Source organism: Mustelus asterias, chromosome 3 (assembly GCF_964213995.1).
Source record: "Mustelus asterias chromosome 3, sMusAst1.hap1.1, whole genome shotgun sequence".
Classification (NCBI taxonomy): Eukaryota; Metazoa; Chordata; class Chondrichthyes; order Carcharhiniformes; family Triakidae; genus Mustelus; species Mustelus asterias.
In genome coordinates this window covers 35,034,296-35,047,410 of record NC_135803.1, presented here as the reverse complement: position 1 = coordinate 35,047,410, position 13,115 = coordinate 35,034,296, and the positions used below count along the sequence as shown (strand labels likewise).

At 42.7% G+C, this 13,115-nt stretch overlaps 1 protein-coding gene and 1 long non-coding RNA gene across 2 annotated transcripts in view; one reads left to right on the top strand and one right to left on the bottom strand.

Moving 5' to 3' along the window:
- Positions 1 to 11,745, top strand: part of b3gnt7 (UDP-GlcNAc:betaGal beta-1,3-N-acetylglucosaminyltransferase 7) — a 28,065-nt gene extending 16,320 nt beyond the window's left edge. The window contains exons 2-3 of the mRNA XM_078207372.1: positions 2,954 to 3,049; positions 7,619 to 11,745. Coding sequence (XP_078063498.1) covers positions 7,635 to 8,894 — 1,260 coding nt within the window. The 5' untranslated portion in view covers positions 2,954 to 3,049; positions 7,619 to 7,634 and the 3' untranslated portion in view covers positions 8,895 to 11,745. The remainder of the gene's footprint in view (positions 1 to 2,953; positions 3,050 to 7,618) is intronic.
- On the bottom strand, positions 5,876 to 6,118 carry LOC144483445 (uncharacterized). The gene is made up of 2 exons (XR_013496001.1): positions 6,058 to 6,118; positions 5,876 to 5,988 (listed from the first exon to the last, which is right to left on the bottom strand). It is a non-coding gene; the product is annotated as an uncharacterized LOC144483445 (long non-coding RNA).
- Positions 11,746 to 13,115: the final 1,370 nt, after the last annotated feature.

Here is a 13,115-nt window from a genome sequence, read left to right as displayed (position 1 = left end):
AAGTCAAGGCGGTATGTTTCAAAGGGTGGCTAAATATAGCAAAGGAGGTAGGGAAGTTTTTAGGGAGGGAATTCTAGAACTTGGAGCATAAGCGGCTGAAGGCAGACGCACCAATGTTGAAATAATTAAAATTGAGACTCAATAAGCCAGGCTGTGGGAAATGCAGCTATCTGCAGGTGGGTTGTAGGGCTGGAGAAGATTAAAGGGATCGGGAGAGATGAGGCTGTGACAAGATTTGAAAGCAAAAATGAGAATTTTTAAAATTGTGGTGTTGATTGAGCAGGAGCCAATATAAATCGGTGAGCACAGGGGAGACGGCGATGGGATGGCCAATCGTTATGTCTCTACCATTGTATAAGATGAGGTCAGCTAATTCAGCACCATGCATTGATTCTCATTCATATTATAGGACTTTTATTGGCTGCACTTTATTTAGCTGTGCCTAATGGCATCATTGTCTCTCAAAAATGGTTAGAAAGATTAAAGTGATGGAAATCAAATACTTTGAAGGATTCGTGACTGAGATAAAAGAATAAATTTATTAATGTCACAAGCAGGCTTACATTAACACTGCAATGAAGTTACGGTGAAAATCCCCTAATCGCCATACTCTGGCACCTGTTTGGGTACACTGAGGGAGAATTTATCATGGCCAATGCACCTAACCAGCACATCTTTCAGACTGTGGGAGGAAACCGGAGCACCCAGAGGAAGCCCACGCAGAAACAGAGCAAACATGCAAACTCTACGCACAGTGACCCAAGCTGGGAATCAAACCTGGGTCCCTGGCACACCATGCCACCCTCTGTGCCACCCTTCCTACTCTGTAATTGTTGTTGGAACTATTTCTTTATAGATGAGTACTACAAATTCAGTAAGGTCGAACATACTTCATGTGCTAGTGATGTGGATGGTTTTCCTCATCCAACAAAGAACAAAGAGCAATACAGCACAGGAACAGGCCCTTCGGCCCTCCAAGCCCACGCCGCTCCCTGGTCAAAACTAGACCATTCTTTTATATCCCTCCATTCCCACTCCGTTCATGAGGCTATCTAGATAAGTCTTAAACGTTCCTAGTATGTCCGCCTCCACCATCTTGCCCGGCAGCGCATTCCAGGCCCCCACCACCCTCTGTGTAAAATACGTCCTTCTGATATCTGTGTTAAACCCCCCCCCCCCCCCCCCCCCTCACCTTGAACCTATGACCCCTCGTGAACGTCACCACCGACCTGGGAAAAAGCTTCCCACCGTTCACCCTATCTATGCCTTTCATAATTTTATACACCTCTATTAGGTCACCCCTCATCCTCCGTCTTTCCAGTGAGAACAACTCCAGTTTACCCAATCTCTCCTCATAACTAAGCCCTTCCATACCAGGCAACATCCTGGTAAACCTCCTCTGTACTCTCTCTAAAGCCTCCACGTCCTTCTGGTAGTGTGGTGACCAGAACTGGGCGCAGCATTCCAAATGCGGCCGAACCAACGTTCTATACAACTGCAACATCAGACCCCAACTTTTATACTCTATGCCCCGTCCTATAAAGGCAAGCATGCCATATGCCTTATTCACTACCTTCTCCACCTGTGACGTCACCTTCAAAGATCTGTGGACTTGCACACCCAGGTCCCTCTGCGTATCTACACCCTTTACGGTTCTGCCATTTATCGTATAGCTCCCCCCTATGTTAGTTCTACCAAAATGCATCACTTTGCATTTATCTGGATTGAACTCCATCTGCCATTTCTTTGCCCAAATTTCCAGCCTATCTATATCCTTCTGTAGCCTCTGACAATGTTCTTCACTATCTGCAAGTCCAGCCATTTTCGTGTCGTCCGCAAACTTACTGATCACCCCAGTTACACCACCTTCCAGATCGTTTATATAAGTCACAAACAGCAGAGGTCCCAATACAGAGCCCTGCGGAACACCACTAGTCACAGGCCTCCAGCCGGAGAAAGACCCTTCCACTATCACCCTCTGTCTTCTGTGACCAAGCCAGTTCTCCACCCATCTAGCCACCTCCCCCTTTACCCCATGAGATCCAACCTTTTGCACCAACCTACCATGAGGGACTTTGTCAAATGTTTTACTAAAGTCCATATAGACGACATCCACGGCCCTTCCCTCGTCAACCATTCTAGTCACTTCTTCAAAAAACTCCACCAGGTTAGTGAGGCATGACCTACCTCTCACAAAACCATGCTGACTATCGTTAATGAGTTAATCCTTTAAAGTTAATCCTTTCTAAATGCGCATTCATCCTATCTCTAAGAATCCTCTCCAACAACTTCCCTACCACGGACGTCAAGCTCACCGGCCTATAATTTCCTGGGTTATCCTTCCTATCCTTCTTAAATAACGGGACCACATTAGCTATCCTCTGGGACCTCACCTGTGTCCAGTGACGAGACAAAGATTTGCGTCAGAGGCCCAGCAATTTCATCTCCAGTCTCCCTGAGCAGCCTTGGATAGATTCCATCAGGCCCTGGGGATTTGTCAGTCTTTATATTCCCAGAAAATAATTGTCTTTGAGATTCCACTAAAGTAAAATTTTCACCATTCTTGTACAGAGTGCTGCTAAAATCAGGTCCTGGTTTTCCTAAAAATCATCATCCTCCAATCTTTCAGCCGGTGTATGATCGCATTGAATTATTGTGCCATCTCTCCTTCAGTTTCTTCATGTCACCAGCAATCAGATCTCCATTTTAGGAAGTGAATCTTCAGGCACTGCTGCAAATATTCCGGCAGCAAAGCTTGTATACCATTGTAGTGACACTTTGAAGTAACTGCTAACCTATTATCCAGCTGTCCAGCAATTGATTGAAAAATAGACATTGAAGAATCAAACTCTGTCTCGAGGGTGAAGTTTTATTAGTGAGTTATTGGTTAGAATGCCTTGGCAGCATCAAGTTTATATTTTAATTAGCTTTTTTTCCCCTTCTTTCTGAACAGTGACCTTATGCAGTCAGACGTGGGCACGAGCAGGTTCCAAACTATTTGGGTGCTTATTGACTTCTATATTTGACTGTCAAGGAACTGGAGTTTGAGGTTTGTTTCATTATTGTTGTCTATGTGAAATGTATGGATATAACATAGATCAGACCATTTGGCCCATTGAGCCTGCACCAACAACAGTCCCATCCAACTCTTATCCCTGCAACCCCACGCATTCACTCTGCACTCTCGCTGACACTCTCACTGACACTAGCACGGCCAACCAACCTAACCCACACATCTTTGGAGTGTGGGAGGAAACCCCCGCAGACACGGGGAGAATGTGCAAACCCCGCATGCATGCACAGCCGGGATTGAATCTGGGTCCCAGTTGTGTGAGGCAGCAGTGCTAACCACCATGCTGCCCAAGAGCTGCCGATTTACTATTTGTTGTAGAGTTTTGAAGTGCTGTTTTAAAGGATTGTTTTGTGTGCACGGGGCTTCTTGCCCTCAATTGCAATGTTCTATTTTCGGGTCCAGGCCAAAGCCTCTTGCACAATTTCTTTGCATTTGTTTTGAAAGGCTTGTGAATCACAAACTGTCTCAGAATCGAGTACCAAAAAAACAGTCCAGACGTGTTCAGTAAGCTGGGCTGCTCCATGCAGTACTCTTTGCAAAACTGTAGACAAATGTGATGTGAAAAATTCTACCCCCACCCCGGGTCCAACCAGAGTAGGCAGCCTGATAGCTGTCTAAAATGTAAGCGTGGCACCATGGAAAGCTCTCTCCCCAGACAGAAACAGCAGCCACAGGATTAGTGGAAGAGCAGGTGAGTACAATGTCATAATAGTTATGTCACTGGGCTGGTAGTTCAGCTCTGATGAGGGATCATCCGTCAACGTTAACGCTCTCAACAGATGCTGCCATTTCTGTAGTGATTTTCCTGCATTTACTATTTTAATTGTGGATGTCCAGCATCTGCAGTATTTTGCATTTGTGGTTGTTTGAGTTCAAGCTCCTCTATGGCAGCCTCGAGAATTTGAATGCAGTTTTTAAAAAACATTTATAACCACAGAAGGAGGCCTTTGGTCCATCATACTTTTGTTGGCCGAAAGGAGCAATTCTGCTTTATCCCACTTTCCAGCTCCTGGTCTGTAGCCCTATAGGTTACAGTGTGCATGTCCAAGTATCTAAATGTGATTCTGCCATTTGTGCAGAGTTCCAGACCCTTGCCATTTTCCTGGGTAAACCATTTTCTCCTTTTAGTCTCTATCTAATTCTCCTGCCAATTATTTTAAACCTATTTCTCTTCTCTTTTTCCCCACTCCCATTTTGGTTTTTGACTTTTCTGCAAAGGGAAATAGCGCTTTCCAATTAACTCTGTTTAAGCTCCTCATAATTTGATACATCTTAATTAAATCTCCCTTGGCTTGGTCTCCTCTGTTCCAAAGGAAACAAACCCACATTCTCAAATCTTTCCTCTCCATTAAAATTCTCCAGTCCTGGCAGCATCCTTGTAAACTCCTTCCCACCCTCCCTAGTGGGATCCTACCCTTTCTGTTGGGCAGTGCGGAGAACTACCCAAAAGTAGGGGAGTCTAAAACTAGAGGGCATAGGTTTAAGGTGAGGGGAGAGATACAAAAGTGTCCAGAGGAGCAATTTTTTCACACACAGGGTGGTGAGTGTCTGGAACAAGCTGCCAGAGGTAGTAGTAGAGGCGGGTACAATTTTATCATTTAAAAAGCATTTAGATAGTTACATGGGTACAATGGGTATAGAGGGATATGGGCCAAATGCGGGCAATTGGGATTAGCTTAGTGGTTTCAAAAAAATAATAATAAGGGCGGCATGGACAAGTTGGGCCGAAGGGCCTGTTTCCATGCTGTAAACCTCTATGACTCCATAACTGCACCCAGTACTCTAGCTGTAACCCCGACAAATGTTTTCTACAATTTTAGCATAAACTACCGATTCTTGCCTTTACTAAAAGGGAAAGTAGCTACATGCTTTTATAATCATGCTAACTATCCATTCTCGTATCTTCAGAGATCTGTACACGTGCACCAAGGTCCCTCTGTTCCCCCACACACTTCTCAATAACCTACCATTTATCGTATATTCCCTTGCCTTGTTTGTCCTCATCAAATGGATTACCTCTTCTTCTCTGGATTGATCTCCATTTCACCTGTTCTTATCAGTTGACCAATTTACTAAATCTTCCTGCGAACTGCAGCTTTCTTTCTCACTAATAGCCACACAGTGGTTTTTTTTTTGTATCATCTGCAAACATTTTAATTGGGTCTCTCCATTTAAGTCTATCGCTGTTACATACCAGAAGAAATAAGTGACCCACTGAGCTCAAAGAAACCCAAGCACCAAAACACCAATCCATCATTACCCTTTGATTCCTGCCTCTCGGCCAATTTTGGATCCCATGAACCTTTATTTCTGACCAGTCTGCCACGTGGGACCTTGTCGAAAGCCTTTAAATCCCTGTAGATTCCACCATGCATGATCGTCACTGAGCCCTCCTTAAATATTAGTCAGTCAAACATGACTTTCCCCTAAATCTCATGTTGACTGTCCAAGATTAATTTGTGCCTTTTCCAAATGAAAATTTCTACTGTCCTTCAATGTTTTCTGATGTTCACTGAGGTCAGGCTGACTGGCCTGTAATTTTCAACCTACCTTTCCTTTTTAAGCAGCATTGCAATGTTAGCAACCACAAATAAAATTGCTATCAGGGTGGCCTTTGAATTGCATTGAAAGCCAAAGCCTCGAGTTTGACCAGGCCTCCAAAACTGTGTAAAATACTGACGATTGATGTGTATGTAGTTATTTCCTTTCACTAACTTTGGGGGAAACAAGTTGGCATTTGGAAAAATAGCAGGAAGAGGCCATTTGGCCCTTCAAGCCTGCTCCGCCATTCAAAGAACAAAGAACAATACAGCACAGGAACAGGCCCTTCGGCCCTCCAAGCCCACGCCGCTCCCCGGTCCAGGATTGAATCCTGAATCCAGGATCCCCTCCCAATTTTCCAGCCTATCTACATCCTAATATCCTATCCACCGAGCTGTCCCTCACAGCTACGATGCTTTGTTCATCACAACCTATTAGCTCACCCCCACCCCCCCATTCCAGACCATGTGATCTCCAGGGAGAGGCGAAAACCCAGAGTGAAAACCCCAGGGCCAATATGGGGAAAAGAAATCTGGGAAATTCCTCTCCGACCCCCTGAGGCGATCGAAACAAGTCCAGGAGATCACACTGGCCCTGATCGGAAAATGCTTCCAACCCTATTCATTTCCACTTCCACGAACACCATATGAATTCCCTGCCCCCGAGACAGGTTCCCAACTATCCGCAGTCTCGCTCTGTACTGGCACCAGCAAGTTGATCATAGAATGAAGCCTTGAAACGAGAAACAAAGAACAATTAGCCCGCGCCGCTCCCTGGTCCAAACTAAACCACTCTTTTGTATCCCTCCATTCCCACTCCGTTCATATAGCTGTCTAGATAAGTCTTAAACGTTCCCAGTGTGTCCGCCTCCACCACCTTGCCCGGCAACACATTCCAGGCCCCCACGACCCTCTGTGTAAAATATGTCCTTCTGATATCTGTGTTAAACCTCCCCCCCCCCCCCCCCCCATCACCTTGAACCTATGACCCCTCGTGAACGTCACCACCGACCCGGGGAAAAGCTTCCCACCGTTCACCCTATCTATGCCTTTCATAATTTTATACACCTCTATTAAGTCTCCCCTCATCCTCCGTCTTTCCAAGGAGAACAACCCCAGTTTCCCCAATCTCTCCTCATAACCAAGCCCCTCCATACCAGGCAACATCCTGGTAAACCTCCTCTGTACTCTCTCCAAAGCCTCCACGTCCTTCTGGTAGTGTGGCGACCAGAACTGGACGCAGTATTCCAAATGCGGCCGAACCAACGTTCTATACATCTGCAACATCAGACCCCAACTTTTATACTCTATGCCCCGTCCTACAAAGGCAAGCATGCCATATGCCTTCTTCACCACCTTCTCCACCTGTGACGTCACCTTCAAAGATCTGTGGACTTGCACACCCAGGTCCCTCTGCGTCTCTACACCCTTTATGGTTCTTCCATTTATCGTGTAGCTCCTCCCTACATTATTCCCACCAAAATGCATCACTTCGCATTTATCAGGATTGAACTCCATCTGCCATTTCCTTGCCCAAATTTCCAGCCTATCTATATCCTTCTGTAGCCTCTGACAATGTTCCTCACTATCTGCAAGTCCTGCCAGTTTTGTGTCGTCCGCAAACTTACTGATCACCCCAGTTACTCCTTCTTCCAGATCATTTATATAAATCACAAACAGCAGAGGTCCCAATACAGAGCCCTGCGGTACACCACTAGTCACAGGCCTCCAGCCGGAAAAAGACCCTTCCACTACCATTCGTCACAATCATGGCTGATCGTTCAACTCAGTAACCTAATCCTGCTTTCTCCCCATAACCTTTGATCCCATTCGCCCCAAGTGCTATATCCAGCTGCCTCTTGAATACATTGAGTATAAAGCAGAGAGAACCTCTTTTTGCACTTGTGCAGAATGGAAGAAACATAGTATGGATAAATCAAGGTAGCTGGTTCAAACTCTCAACTATCTGGATGTTTCCGTTAAACTATTTTCTGTTTTATTTAAGCTCTGAAAACATTTTGATGAAGATGTGCATTCGGAAGATGAAATTATTAAAAGTTTGCTGCATCATCTCTTTTGTGACTGTGATAACCTTGACACTGCTACAGAGAAGCAGCAAAGCTAGGCAGGAATTACAGAACATCTCACCGAGATCCGGTTCTGCAGAGGACAGACTGCCTTCTAGTTTTATAAGTCTCTTCGCTCCCAAGGACAACTTTTGGAATCCCCAAAAAACAGAGCCCATCAACACAGAAATACGGATGGTAACAGCAGCAAGGAGAGAGACCAAAGAGTGGGATGTGATGACTGCCAACTGTACTCCTAACAACAACTTCACTCAGACTGAATGGTTCAATAGCTTGGAGTCAAACTTTAAAGGATTCTTGCAATACAGACACTGTAGATATTTCCCAATGATTCTTAACCATCCTGAGAAATGCAGTGGTAATATCTACCTTTTATTAATTGTTAAATCTGTCATAACTCAGTATGACCGAAGGGAGGCCATCAGGAAAACATGGGGCAAAGAAATAGTGATGGATGGGAAGCAAGTTAAAACCCTATTCCTTTTGGGGACCTCATCCAGTGAAAATGAAAGGTTCCACCATCAAAAACTACTTGAATATGAGAACACTATCTATGGGGATATACTTCAGTGGGACTTCTTGGACACGTTCTTCAATCTCACCTTGAAAGAGGTGAACTTTCTCAAATGGTTTTCCACGTATTGTGAGAACGTTGAATATATTTTCAAAGGTGATGATGATGTGTTTGTCAGCACAGGGAATATTCTTGAGTTTCTTAATGCACCCAAAATTGAAAATCTTTTTGTTGGTGATGTTCTGCACAGGGCTAAACCCATTCGAAAGAAAGAAAATAAATATTACATACCTGAAGCTTTGTACAATAAAACGTACTATCCACCTTACGCTGGGGGCGGGGGGTTTTTGATGGCTGGGGCACTTGCAAGGAGACTGTACAAAGTTTCAGAAAGCTTAGACTTGTACCCCATTGATGATGTTTTCCTGGGGATGTGCCTGGAAGTGTTCAGTATAAGTCCCATTCATCATCGGGGCTTTAGAACTTTTGGAATTGTGAAAAACAAAAGCAGCAAAATGAATAAGGAGCCTTGTTTCTATAAAAGCATTATGGTGGTACACAAACTGCTTCCAGCAGAACTGCTGCAAATGTGGGCAACTGTTCACAGCAACATCAGTTGTTCCAGAAAAATGGGCGATTCTACAGATACTTTTTCAAAAGCGCACCAAAGTAGAGTGTGATTTGTAACGGGAAAGCTATTCTGTGTCAAATACAAAATCCGAGGACCAGAAGTTCTGAGGAGAGGTAGTTACAGCCAGGCTGCCACTCTGCCCCGCTTTTACTTACCCAGATTGGGAATGGGAGGGGGTGGGGTGGTGGTTAGGATGGGAGGGGAGGGGGGTGTAGTCAGGAGGGTAATTGTGGAGGGTCCAAGGATATGGGGAATGTCTGGATCATAGTAAAGGGAAAGTAATATATAAAACTTCATTTTGGCATTGTTATTTTTACCAACCATTACCCAATGACACTTGGTGTAGTTAAGTAGCATCTTTTGGGAAGACATTTGGATCAGTTATTACAAGCTCCCTGTAAAAATATAGTCTTATCTGGTTGAACAATATGAACAAATTTGAGTTCTCAATATAAAAATGAAGGGTACTGCTGTAATCACTTATGTATTATAAAGATTTAAATTCAGCAATGTTTAAAACTTCAATTGTCATACATCATATGCTGTAAGAAACATCTTGAACATAGTATGAAAGTTTTTGGGAAAATCCCCTCCTATATAAAAGGGAATTGTTTATTTTACCAAGTCCTTGGTTTTGCTTGGCACTTTCATGCTCAGTAATTCTCCATTGGAGGGCAAAGCCTCTTGTGCATTCTGGATCATACTTTTGTTGTCACGTGAAAATTTCTGGAAGTTGCCCATGTAGGTGTTTGGGGAGAGTTTATAAGCTGCTATCCTGGCTAGTCCTTCTAGGTGATGGTGATAGATGTGGGAAGCTGCATGAACTTCAGCTCAAAGCTTTCCATATATTTTACATGCTGACATGCAACCCCATGTAGCAAAAGAAAATGTTAAAATATTTTTTTGTTTTTTTTATTGGCAACTTTGGTTAACTAACCATTGTCGATTTCAAGTTTGTTGAACTTCATTGCTCCATCACTGGGGCTCATGTCCTTCAAATGAGTCGGAAGGGGGCGAAGGAAATTTTCCCACCTTTAAATCCTCTGTCATGAGCCAGTGTTCTCTCGTATCGTTGGTCATGTTTGAGAAGGGTGAAAGGTCTCCCAGGCAGCATGGTGGCACAGTGGTTAGCACTGCTGTCTTGCAGCCCCAGAGACTGGGGTTCAATTCTGGACTTGGGTGACTGTGTGCAAACTCCACCCAGACATTCTCCCTGTGTCTGTGTGGGTTATTCCGGGTGCTCCGCTTTCCTCCCACAATCCAAAGATGTGCAGGTTAGGTGGATTGGCCATGGCAAATTGCCCCTTAGTGTCCAAAGATATATAGGTTAGATGGATTGGCCATGGAAGATGTGTGGAGTTAGGGGGACAGGGTGGGGGTGAGTGCCTGGGTAAGATACTGTCAGAGAGTTAGTGTAGACTCGATGGGCCAAATGGCCTCTTTTGCACTATAGGGATTCTATGATGTCCCAAACAAAATTGGGACTTGGCATATCTGGCTCCCAGATAATGTTTTACCCTCCTCTGCTGCACTTTTGGCAGTTATGTCCCTGAAAGGAGGAAGGGGTCTAAGAAAAATTTCCATCTTCAAATCCTCAGTCCCAGGCCTGAATTCAATTTGGTTTAATAATGAAAGTAAGCTCCGCTTTATTAATGTCTGTTTTCATAACCTGAGGCATCAATTTGGCCTTCCATTTTCTGCTCTGACTTTGTCCAGTGCATATCAAGATCTATTCGATATAGAGTACAAAAAATGCATACAATTTTACAACGATACTTATGAATGATGCAGACATTAAATTGCTTCAACCTGTTTATCATCGTGATACAATCAGTGCAGTATGCTCCTTTTTAATTCAAATTTGTTTGGTTTGAAGCATCAGCCAATTTCCTTCCTTGCAAAATTTGCTCCTGACTAAATTGTTGAATTATTCTTGGAAGTATAACTTCAAGATAGCGGAAGACTATTTTACTAGTTTTATTCATAATTACATCTACTGGAAATTTTCAGTCAATAGCCCTTTGCCTTTTTACAGTGGACCTACAATCATATACACTTGATTTTTATTAAGAAATTTGACAACATGGCCTTTTCTCGTTTGTCATCCTATAGTTTGTGCGTCAACTGTTTTTAATTTCACAAATTAATTATTTTAAATCTTCATATGCAAAACTGAGTCAAATGGCAAATAGATATTTGAGTAAACTTTTCCCCTGACTACCTGTTTCCTTAAATTTAGTTACCTCCATAAAGGATTATGGATTTTCTTTTAAGTCATGTTGATCCCATTTAAACATTTTTGCAACAATTGGATTGTATATCAAAAATAAAATGGACTCCGCAATGTTATCTGTTAATGACTAGTAATGGAGCCACCTCAGTCAAGGGTGGATAGTTTCTGGTGGCATGATGCCTATTGACTTCCAAGTATTGCTGGTGCAAATTTGCAATAATGGGCTTATGAATTGTTTGTGCATTAAATTGCTTCAATGTGGGTTAATTAGAGCCTAATTTATGATTTGCTTGTTCAGGAGGATTGTTTGTGTGGGAATGTTTTGGTGGTACAGGCATTGGAGCCAAGAATTCACCTGTGCAGGCATTAGGCTTTTAAAAATTTGAGTTTAAAAGCTTCAACTGTTGTAAATATTGTGAATATTAGTAATATTAATTTGTAAGTAAAGTTGAGTTTTTCCAAATCTAATATAATGTAATTTAATATAGTGGTGCAAATTTTGTATTTGGGAATTATTGGATGGCAAAAAATCTAATTATAGCCAAATAAATTAAGTGGAACACTTCACTTTGTAATTATGATGTCTTGAGAATATCTCCCATTTATGGAAGTTAGTTACTAAATGTGGATATTGAATTTCATTTGATTAAAAATAAAATATACTATATAGGATGGAATCCAGTTGCTATTTCATTGAATTGAATCTTAATTATATCAATAAGACATGACAACCATATTTGAACCAAAAAATGCATCTCTTAAACCGGAGTTTAATTTTAGGTAGCCATCTAAATTACACATGTTTGTCCTGATTTTTGTCATGCAATTTGAATCTCTTGATGGTGGTGAATAAAAGAAAAGTATGTTTCATGTTACCAAAGCAGAAAATGCTTGAAAATCTCAAAAGGTCCGGCGGCATTTGTGAAGAGAGAATAGCACCAACGTTTCGAGTCTGGATGACCTTTTGTCAGAGCGAAGAGTAAAGGAAATCAGAAGAGATTTATACTATGGGGGTGAGGGGCTGTAATTGGACAAAGGTAATGTAAATGATGATGAGGAAAGCTGAGTGTCCATTAAGCAGAACAGGGGTACGGACTGCCTGAGGAATGTGGCAATTGCCCTGAAGGGGGCAGGGTGAAGGTTCTTGGGGGGCAAGATGGAGAAGTTTTAAAAAAATAGAACTGAGAATGAGGGATGATAAAAATGGATGAATGAGATGAAAAGAAGAAATGAAATAAAATAAATGGAACTGGAGTGGAGGGGAGAGTTCATGCTCTGAAGTTGTTGAACTCAGACCGGAAGGCTGTAAAGTGCTCAATCAGAAGATGAGGTGATGTACTGCATTGGGGTTCACTAGAACATTGCAAAGGGCCAAGGGACGGACATGTGGACAGGAGAGCGGCGTGGTGTTGAATGACCCAGCCTCAACTACTTTCCAGGGAAGAGAATTCCACATACTAATGACCCTTTGAGGGCAAAAAAATCTCATTTCTGTCTTCAATGGTAGACTTCTTGCTCTCCCAAAAGTGGAAACCTCTTCCAATGTCTACCCTATCAAATCTCCTCAAGATCATTTATATTTCAATAAGATCACCCCGCATTCTTCTCAGCTCCAATGGGCATATGTACTCAACGGCCCCTCGTCCGAGGAATGAGTAGAGTTATCCTTTGAATTGCTTCCAACACAATTAAATCTTTCTTCAAATAGGAGACAAAACTGTATATATTATTCCAGATGTGGTCTCACGAAGGCCCTAAACAAATTCAGTAAAACGTCCATTCTTATTTTATTTCCCCTTACAATAAATGCCAACATTCCATTTGCTTTCCTGATCACTTGCATACTACTTTGTGTGACTTCAATTACTTGGACACCCAGATCCCTCTGTACCATTGAGTCCTACAATCTCTCTCAATTTAAATATTATACTGCTTTTTTTTATTCTTCCTATTGAAGTGACGAGTTCACATTTTTCCACATTATGTATTCCATCTGTCAAAATTTTGCGCACTCACTTAACCTGTTTGCATCCCTTT